This window comes from Scomber scombrus, unplaced genomic scaffold, assembly GCF_963691925.1.
Source record: "Scomber scombrus unplaced genomic scaffold, fScoSco1.1 SCAFFOLD_190, whole genome shotgun sequence".
NCBI classification, from domain to species: domain Eukaryota; kingdom Metazoa; phylum Chordata; class Actinopteri; order Scombriformes; family Scombridae; genus Scomber; species Scomber scombrus.
The window spans coordinates 1-12,334 of record NW_026910126.1 but is presented as its reverse complement, the minus strand read 5'-3'; the positions used below and the strand labels follow the sequence as shown (position 1 = coordinate 12,334).

The following is a 12,334-nucleotide window of genomic DNA, read 5'->3' as shown; positions in this document are numbered from 1 at the left end:
TCGAACCAGGTCCAGATTCTACTCAGTCTGATCGGGTCTCTTTTTACTGCCGTGGGTCCGTATGTCCAAGTGGTTCAGATGTGATCATTCACAGCGGGAGGAGTCAGTGAACGTGATGATGAGAAAGGAAGTAAAACCAGTTCTGATGAGCTTTAGAATTTAGAATTGAGTTCATATGTATACATATCTAGACCTATAAAGACCACGATGTGAAGACCACGATGTGAAGACCACGATGTGAAGACCACGACTGCACACAGGATACATACAGATACAATATGATGTCATCATAGAACCCGAGTTACATTAGTGACCGCTCAGCGTTATTAACCAACATTAGAGAGGCTGAAGTACTGCTGCTCTATAAATACTACTACTGATACTATTAGTACTATTAGTACTACTACTGATACTATTAGTACTACTGATACTATTAGTACTATTAGTACTACTACTGATACTATTAGTACTACTGATACTATTAGTACTATTAGTACTACTACTGATACTATTAGTACTACTGATACTACTGATACTGATAATACTACGTGATAAACGTCACACTGTATGTGAGTAAAGTCTGAACTAAATTTGTGCAAATTGAGTTGAACTTTGACCTTAGAGTGGACGGAGAGCCAGTTAGCAGGTAAATGTTAGCAGGTAACAGTGAGTATGGGGTGGGGGGGGCTTGACAGGTACAGGTGATTATTTCTTGGTGGGGTCGACCACGCGGCCCATCAACAGCACGCTGCCGCTCGCCGGCTCGTAGACGATGAAGAGAAACGGTCTGTTGACGGTGAGTCGAGGAGGAAGAGACGAGAAGCTGCTGGCTGGGTCGTCTGAGGCGCCGCCGCTCTCGTCCACAGTGAACACAGACTTACTGATCACCTGCAGACAGACGGACCCATCACAGTATTGATCATACCACACACTGAATTTTAAAGACCTAAATAAATGAAATATAATTTGACTGTTTTCAGCTTTTACTTCAAATTAAAAGATGTTTAATAACGAGTCATTAACAGACATCTTTTTAACAGGTGTTCACTAAATGATGGTTTTATAACGACTTCCAACTCTGGAAGCGTTTGGCCCCAGATCACAAAAGATGTTAAAAAGCTAAATATAGAAATTGATGATTAATATTAAATTAATCTACTGATTTTTGACATGGTAAAAGTGTGGGGGGGGGGGTTCACTCACCTGTGTCAGTGTGGGACTTTTAGCTCCGCCCATGCCGCTCAGGTCGGCGGCGTCCTGGAACACCTGCGTGATGTCCAGCGTCTGCAGGACGTCGCTCAGAGAGTACGAGCGCTCCAACAGGAAGCGCGGCAGCTGCACCTCCAACTTCCTGTCAAGCAAAAAAAAAACAGGTAGCTGTGAGGTCGCACACTATACCGAGCAGCGTGAAGCGTGATGACACACATCAGCTGTGTTACCATAGTAATGACAGAAATAAACGTGTAAATAACAGAAGAAGAAGAGTCTCACGTCTTCTTCAGCTGTTGGATCCAGCTCCGGATCTTCTCGCCCGTCACTTCCTCTTCCACAGTGGTGACGTCCACGTCCTCGTCAGGCAGTACCACCAACATGGCCGCCCCGTCGGCCATCGGCAGCTTCAGCACGCCGACCTTCAGCAAACGGTCGTACGCCAGGAAGTACTTATCTGCCCGCATCATCATCGGTGGCACGACCACGTGATACTTATCCACGAAGAAACGCTCGCCCTGAGTGACGCTCGCGTTAAAGGCTGGCCGGAACCGCGCTGCAACACACAGGAGACCCCTCCGACAGGTTACCATAGTAACGACAGGTTAAACCCACCCCGACATGTTACCATAGTAACCAGAGGTTAAACCCACCCCCGACAGGTTACCATAGTAACGAGAGGTTAGACCCCCCCCCCCCCCGACAAGTTACCATAGTAATGACAGGTTAGACCCCCCCTCGACAAGTTACCATAGTAAAGACAGGTTAGACACCCCCAACAGGTTACCATAGTAACGACAGGTTAGCCCCCCCCCAACAGGTTACCATAGTAACGACAGGTTAGCCCCCCCCCAACAGGTTACCATAGTAACGACAGGTTAGACCCCCCCCCTCACAGGTTAGCCACCCCCCCCTGTCACAGGTTAGACACATCCCCCCCAACAGGTTACCATAGTAACGACAGGTTTGACCCCCCCAACAGGTTACCATAGTAACGACAGGTTAGACCCCCCTCCCCAACAGGTTACCATAGTAACGACAGGTTAGACCCCCCCTCCCCAACAGGTTACCATAGTAACGACAGGTTAGACCCCCCCCCCCAACAGGTTACCATAGTAACGACAGGTTAGACCCCCCCCCCCCCTTCGTACTCTGGTAGGAGGCGGCGCTGGCGAGCAGCAGCTGGGTTTGGGGGTCCAGGTTAGTCACCAGGTCCCAGACCTGTTCTGCGGTCTGGGTCTGGGCCCAGTGGTTGATGGTGTCAGTAGCCTCCTGTGGGGCGGCGTAGTTCAGGGTCTGGACCGTCCCCCCCAGCTTCTGGACCAGGTCTGTGTAGGCCTGCGACACCTGGAAGGTCTGCGCTGGGAAGACTGCCACGCCCTGCTTCAGGTCCAGGACTCGACCCCCCTCTGAGACCAGGTCCCGCAGACTCTGAAACAGTTCTGACAAGAGACGGACACGTGACCCCTGATCCCTGACAGAGATGTGACCCCTGATAGAGATGTGACCCCTGATAGAGATGTGACCCCTGACCCACCTGGGATGTTCTGGGGGTCCAGGCCGTTCAGGTTCAGGCCCTGCAGCAGCTGCTGGGCCGTGGGCCCGGCGGCAGCGCCACTGAGCGCGCTCAGTGCGGAGGACAGTGTGAGCGGAGCCAGAAGCACGTTGCCGTCGGAGCGGGAGGCGACTGCTCGGTACAGCCGGGCCCCGAAGTCCACGTTCCTCTGGACCAGGTCCTGAACCGGGCCCGAGGCGGTCTGACAGGAAGCCGGACTCACCAGGACTAGAACCCCCACACACAGGCTGATGCTCAGAATCATGGTCCTAATACCCCCTGCTGGACCGCAAGGAACCAACGAGTTAGACCAGAACACATTTACAGGCTGTTCTAACAGAACCTAGAAAGAGATCAAATTACTGCATTTAGAACCGTATGAACCTACTAGAACACTGCGCTCCCAGCTCATAGAACCTTATGAACCTACTAGAACACTGCGCTCCCAGCTCATAGAACCTTATGAACCTACTAGAACACTGCGTTCCCAGCTCATAGAACCTTATGAACCTACTAGAACACTGCGCTCCCAGCTCATAGAACCTTATGAACCTACTAGAACACTGCGCTCCCAGCTCATAGAACCTTATGAACCTACTAGAACACTGCGCTCCCAGCTCATAGAACCTTATGAACCTACCAGAACGCTGCGCTCCCAGCTCATAGAACCTTATGAACCTACTAGAACACTGTGCTCCCAGCTCATAGAACCTTATGAACCTACTAGAACACTGTGCTCCCAGCTCATAGAACCTTATGAACCTACTAGAACACTGCGCTCCCAGCTCATAGAACCTTATGAACCTACTAGAACACTGCGCTCCCAGCTCATAGAACCTCATGAACGTACTAGAACACTGCGCTCCCAGCTCATAGAACCTTATGAACCTACTAGAACACTGCGCTCCCAGCTCATAGAACCTTATGAACCTACTAGAACGCTGTGCTCCCAGCTCATAGAACCTTATGAACCTACTAGAACACTGTGCTCCCAGCTCATAGAACCTTATGAACCTACTAGAACACTGCGCTCCCAGCTCATAGAACCTTATGAACCTACTAGAACACTGCGCTCCCAGCTCATAGAACCTTATGAACCTACTAGAACACTGCGCTCCCAGCTCATAGAACCTTATGAACCTACTAGAACACTGCGCTCCCAGCTCATAGAACCTTATGAACCTACTAGAACACTGTGCTCCCAGCTCATAGAACCTTATGAACCTACTAGAACACTGCGCTCCCAGCTCATAGAACCTTATGAACCTACTAGAACGCTGTGCTCCCAGCTCATAGAACCTTATGAACCTACTAGAACACTGTGCTCCCAGCTCATAGAACCTTATGAACCTACTAGAACACTGCGCTCCCAGCTCATAGAACCTTATGAACCTACTAGAACACTGCGCTCCCAGCTCATAGAACCTTATGAACCTACTAGAACACTGCGCTCCCAGCTCATAGAACCTTATGAACCTACTAGAACACTGCGCTCCCAGCTCATAGAACCTTATGAACCTACTAGAACACTGCGCTCCCAGCTCATAGAACCTTATGAACCTACTAGAACGCTGTGCTCCCAGCTCATAGAACCTTATGAACCTACTAGAACACTGCGCTCCCAGCTCATAGAACCTCTCCTGTTTACTTGCTGATGATGAAGAGGATGATGGGGTGGGGGGGGGGGGAGGGGGTATCAGTCAGTCAGTAGCCAATCACAACCTGTCATACTGACCAATGATGTAATCCTGAGTTGGGCCACGCCCCGAATGTCGGATGACGTCACACGGTTTGTTTACCTGTCATTCTTCTTCGTTTGAAGGTTTTTACGTTAAAAAATAATTTGTAATCAATATCACCGATTGATCAGCTGTCTGAGTAAAGCTACGTAACGATGACGTAATGATCTGATATGATGACGCAGAAACAAACAAACGCACCTGTGATGCTTCTTCTTCTTCGGTGGTGTCTCAGATTAAACGCTTCTTCTTCTTCGGTGGAGTATCCAGATTAAACTCGCCTCTCCTCTGCAGCTGCTGAGCATCACCGTCAGCTTCTTTACCGGAAACTAGGCGGCGGCTCCAAGTCCTTTCAAAATAAAAAGCCACCCAACCCACATGACCGGAAGAACGAGGAAGAAAATAAACTATTAACATATATAAATATTAATATATATAACTATTAATATATATAACTATTAATATATATAACTATTAATATATATAACTATTAACATATATAAATATTAATATATATAACTATTAACATATATAACTATTAACATATATAACTATTAACATATATAACTATTAATATATATAACTATTAACATATATAACTATTAACATATATAACTATTAACATATATAACTATTAACTATTAACATATATAACTATTAATATATATAACTATTAATATATATAACTATTAACATATATAACTATTAACATATATAACTATTAACATATATAACTATTAATATATATAACTATTAATATATATAACTATTAACTATTAACATATATAACTATTAATATATATAACTATTAATATATATAACTATTAATATATATAACTATTAATATATATAACTATTAATATATATAACTATTAATATATATAACTATTAATATATATAACTATTAACTATTAACATATATAACTATTAATATATATAACTATTAATATATATAACTATTAATATATATAACTATTAATATATATAACTATTAATATATATAACTATTAACATATATAACTATTAATATATATAACTATTAATATATATAACTATTAACATATATAACTATTAATATATATAACTATTAATATATATAACTATTAATATATATAACTATTAATATATATAACTATTAACATATATAACTATTAATATATATAACTATTAATATATATAACTATTAATATATATAACTATTAATATATATAACTATTAATATATATAACTATTAATATATATAACTATTAATATATATATATTAATATATATAACTATTAATATATATAACTATTAATATATATAACTATTAATATATATAACTATTAATATATATAACTATTAATATATATAACTATTAATATATATAACTATTAATATATATAACTATTAACATATATAACTATTAATATATATAACTATTAATATATATAACTATTAACTATTAATATATATAACTATTAATATATATAACTATTAATATATATAACTATTAAATATATAACTATTAATATATATAACTATTAATATATATATAACTATTAATATATATAACTATTAATATATATAACTATTAATATATATAACTATTAATATATATAACTATTAACATATATAACTATTAATATATATAACTATTAACATATATAACTATTAACATATATAACTATTAATATATATAACTATTAATATATAACTATTAACTATTAATATATATAACTATTAATATATATAACTATTAATATATATAACTATTAATATATATAACTATTAACATATATAACTATTAACTATTAATATATAACTATTAATATATATAACTATTAATATATATAACTATTAATATATATAACTATTAATATATATAACTATTAATATATATAACTATTAATATATATAACTATTAACATATATAACTATTAATATATATAACTATTAATATATATAACTATTAATATATATAACTATTAATATATATAACTATTAACTATTAATATATATAACTATTAATATATATAACTATTAATATATATAACTATTAATATATATAACTATTAACATATATAACTATTAATATATATAACTATTAATATATATAACTATTAATATATATAACTATTAATATATATAACTATTAATATATATAACTATTAATATATATAACTATTAACATATATAACTATAACTATTAATATATATAACTATTAATATATATAACTATTAATATATATAACTATTAACATATATAACTATTAACATATATAACTATTAACTATTAATATATATAACTATTAATATATATAACTATTAACATATATAACTATTAATATATATAACTATTAATATATATAACTATTAATATATATAACTATTAATATATATAACTATTAACATATATAACTATTAATATATATAACTATTAATATATATAACTATTAATATATATAACTATTAATATATATAACTATTAATATATATAACTATTAATATATATAACTATTAATATATATAACTATTAATATATATAACTATTAATATATATAACTATTAACATATATAACTATTAATATATATAACTATTAATATATATAACTATTAATATATATAACTATTAATATATATAACTATTAATATATATAACTATTAATATATATAACTATTAATATATATAACTATTAACATATATAACTATTAACATATATAACTATTAATATATATAACTATTAATATATATAACTATTAATATATATAACTATTAATATATATAACTATTAACATATATAACTATTAATATATATAACTATTAATATATATAACTATTAACATATATAACTATTAATATATATAACTATTAATATATATAACTATTAATATATATAACTATTAATATATATAACTATTAATATATATAACTATTAACATATATAACTATTAACATATATAACTATTAATATATATAACTATTAACTATTAATATATATAACTATTAACATATATAACTATTAATATATATAACTATTAACATATATAACTATTAATATATATAACTATTAACATATATAACTATTAACTATAATATATATAACTATTAACATATATAACTATTAACTATTAATATATATAACTATTAATATATATAACTATTAACTATTAATATATATAACTATTAACATATATAACTATTAATATATATAACTATTAACATATATAACTATTAATATATATAACTATTAACATATATAACTATTAACTATTAATATATATAACTATTAACATATATAACTATTAACATATATAACTATTAATATATATAACTATTAATATATATAACTATTAATATATATAACTATTAACATATATAACTATTAATATATATAACTATTAACATATATAACTATTAATATATATAACTATTAACTATTAACATATATAACTATTAACATATATAACTATTAATATATATAACTATTAATATATATAACTATTAACATATATAACTATTAATATATATAACTATTAATATATATAACTATTAATATATATAACTATTAACATATATAACTATTAATATATATAACTATTAACATATATAACTATTAATATATATAACTATTAATATATATAACTATTAATATATATAACTATTAATATATATAACTATTAATATATATAACTATTAATATATATAACTATTAATATATATAACTATTAATATATATAACTATTAACATATATAACTATTAATATATATAACTATTAATATATATAACTATTAATATATATAACTATTAACATATATAACTATTAACATATATAACTATTAATATATATAACTATTAATATATATAACTATTAATATATATAACTATTAACATATATAACTATTAATATATATAACTATTAATATATATAACTATTAATATATATAACTATTAATATATATAACTATTAATATATATAACTATTAATATATATATAACTATTAACTATTAATATATATAACTATTAATATATATAACTATTAACTATTAACATATATAACTATTAATATATATAACTATTAACATATATAACTATTAACTATTAATATATATAACTATTAATATATATAACTATTAACTATTAATACATATAACTATTAATATATATAACTATTAATATATATAACTATTAACTATTAATATATATAACTATTAACATATATAACTATTAATATATATAACTATTAACATATATAACTATTAACTATTAATATATATAACTATTAATATATATAACTATTAACTATTAATATATATAACTATTAATATATATAACTATTAATATATATAACTATTAACTATTAATATATATAACTATTAATATATATAACTATTAATATATATAACTATTAATATATATAACTATTAATATATATAACTATTAATATATATAACTATTAATATATATAACTATTAATATATATAACTATTAATATATATAACTATTAACATATATAACTATTAATATATATAACTATTAATATATATAACTATTAACTATTAATATATATAACTATTAATATATATAACTATTAACATATATAACTATTAACATATATAACTATTAACATATATAACTATTAATATATATAACTATTAATATATATAACTATTAATATATATAACTATTAATATATATAACTATTAACATATATAACTATTAACATATATAACTATTAACATATATAACTATTAACATATATAACTATTAATATATATAACTATTAATATATATAACTATTAATATATATAACTATTAATATATATAACTATTAATATATATAACTATTAATATATATAACTATTAACTATTAATATATATAACTATTAATATATATAACTATTAATATATATAACTATTAATATATATAACTATTAATATATATAACTATTAATATATATAACTATTAATATATATAACTATTAATATATATAACTATTAATATATATAACTATTAATATATATAACTATTAATATATATAACTATTAATATATATAACTATTAATATATATAACTATTAATATATATAACTATTAATATATATAACTATTAACTATTAATATATATAACTATTAATATATATAACTATTAATATATATAACTATTAACATATATAACTATTAATATATATAACTATTAATATATATAACTATTAACTATTAATATATATAACTATTAATATATATAACTATTAACATATATAACTATTAATATATATAACTATTAATATATATAACTATTAATATATATAACTATTAATATATATAACTATTAATATATATAACTATTAATATATATAACTATTAATATATATAACTATTAATATATATAACTATTAATATATATAACTATTAATATATATAACTATTAATATATATAACTATTAACATATATAACTATTAACATATATAACTATTAATATATATAACTATTAATATATATAACTATTAATATATATAACTATTAATATATATAACTATTAACTATTAATATATATAACTATTAATATATATAACTATTAACATATATAACTATTAATATATATAACTATTAATATATATAACTATTAACATATATAACTATTAATATATATAACTATTAACTATTAATATATATAACTATTAATATATATAACTATTAATATATATAACTATTAATATATATAACTATTAATATATATAACTATTAATATATATAACTATTAATATATATAACTATTAACTATTAATATATATAACTATTAATATATATAACTATTAACTATTAATATATATAACTATTAATATATATAACTATTAACTATATATAACTATTAATATATATAACTATTAACTATTAATATATATAACTATTAATATATATAACTATTAATATATATAACTATTAATATATATAACTATTAACTATTAATATATATAACTATTAATATATATAACTATTAATATATATAACTATTAATATATATAACTATTAATATATATAACTATTAATATATATAACTATTAATATATATAACTATTAATATATATAACTATTAACTATTAATATATATAACTATTAATATATATAACTATTAATATATATAACTATTAATATATATAACTATTAATATATATAACTATTAATATATATAACTATTAATATATATAACTATTAATATATATAACTATTAATATATATAACTATTAACTATTAATATATATAACTATTAATATATATAACTATTAATATATATAACTATTAATATATATAACTATTAATATATATAACTATTAATATATATAACTATTAATATATATAACTATTAATATATATAACTATTAATATATATAACTATTAATATATATAACTATTAATATATATAACTATTAATATATATAACTATTAATATATATAACTATTAATATATATAACTATTAATATATATAACTATTAATATATATAACTATTAATATATATAACTATTAATATATATAACTATTAATATATATAACTATTAATATATATAACTATTAATATATATAACTATTAATATATATAACTATTAATATATATAACTATTAATATATATAACTATTAATATATATAACTATTAATATATATAACTATTAATATATATAACTATTAACTATTAATATATATAACTATTAATATATATAACTATTAATATATATAACTATTAATATATATAACTATTAATATATATAACTATTAATATATATAACTATTAATATATATAACTATTAATATATATAACTATTAATATATATAACTATTAATATATATAACTATTAATATATATAACTATTAATATATATAACTATTAATATATATAACTATTAATATATATAACTATTAATATATATAACTATTAATATATATAACTATTAATATATATAACTATTAATATATATAACTATTAATATATATAACTATTAATATATATAACTATTAATATATATAACTATTAATATATATAACTATTAATATATATAACTATTAATATATATAACTATTAATATATATAACTATTAATATATATAACTATTAATATATATAACTATTAAACTATTAATATATATAACTATTAATATATATAACTATTAACATATATAACTATTAATATATATAACTATTAATATATATAACTATTAATATATATAACTATTAATATATATAACTATTAATATATATAACTATTAACTATTAATATATATAACTATTAATATATATAACTATTAACATATATAACTATTAATATATATAACTATTAATATATATAACTATTAATATATATAACTATTAATATATATAACTATTAATATATATAACTATTAACATATATAACTATTAACATATATAACTATTAATATATATAACTATTAATATATATAACTATTAATATATATAAATATTAATATATATAACTATTAATATATATAACTATTAACTATTAATATATATAACTATTAACATATATAACTATTAATATATATAACTATTAATATATATAACTATTAATATATATAACTATTAATATATATAACTATTAATATATATAACTATTAATATATATAACTATTAATATATATAACTATTAATATATATAACTATTAATATATATAACTATTAATATATATAACTATTAATATATATAACTATTAACATATATAACTATTAATATATATAACTATTAATATATATAACTATTAACTATTAACATATATAACTATTAACATATATAACTATTAATATATATAACTATTAATATATATAACTATTAATATA

General features: G+C 24.4%; 1 protein-coding gene across 2 annotated transcripts; it reads right to left on the bottom strand.

Moving 5' to 3' along the window:
* Positions 1-84: 84 nt before the first annotated feature.
* Positions 85-4,811, bottom strand: LOC133976748 (protein Z-dependent protease inhibitor-like). 2 transcript variants are annotated; one of them, XM_062414950.1, is made up of 6 exons: positions 4,705-4,811; positions 2,747-3,046; positions 2,361-2,651; positions 1,492-1,765; positions 1,204-1,351; positions 85-888 (listed from the first exon to the last, which is right to left on the bottom strand). In XM_062414950.1, the coding sequence occupies exons 2-6, from the start codon at positions 3,027-3,029 to the stop codon at positions 706-708; spliced, it is 1,179 nt and encodes a 392-aa protein (XP_062270934.1). In that variant the 5' UTR covers positions 3,030-3,046; positions 4,705-4,811; the 3' UTR covers positions 85-705. The 2 variants fall into 2 exon arrangements, with proteins under 2 accessions (XP_062270934.1, XP_062270933.1); XM_062414949.1 differs by having other exon boundaries at positions 2,747-3,043.
* Positions 4,812-12,334: the final 7,523 nt, after the last annotated feature.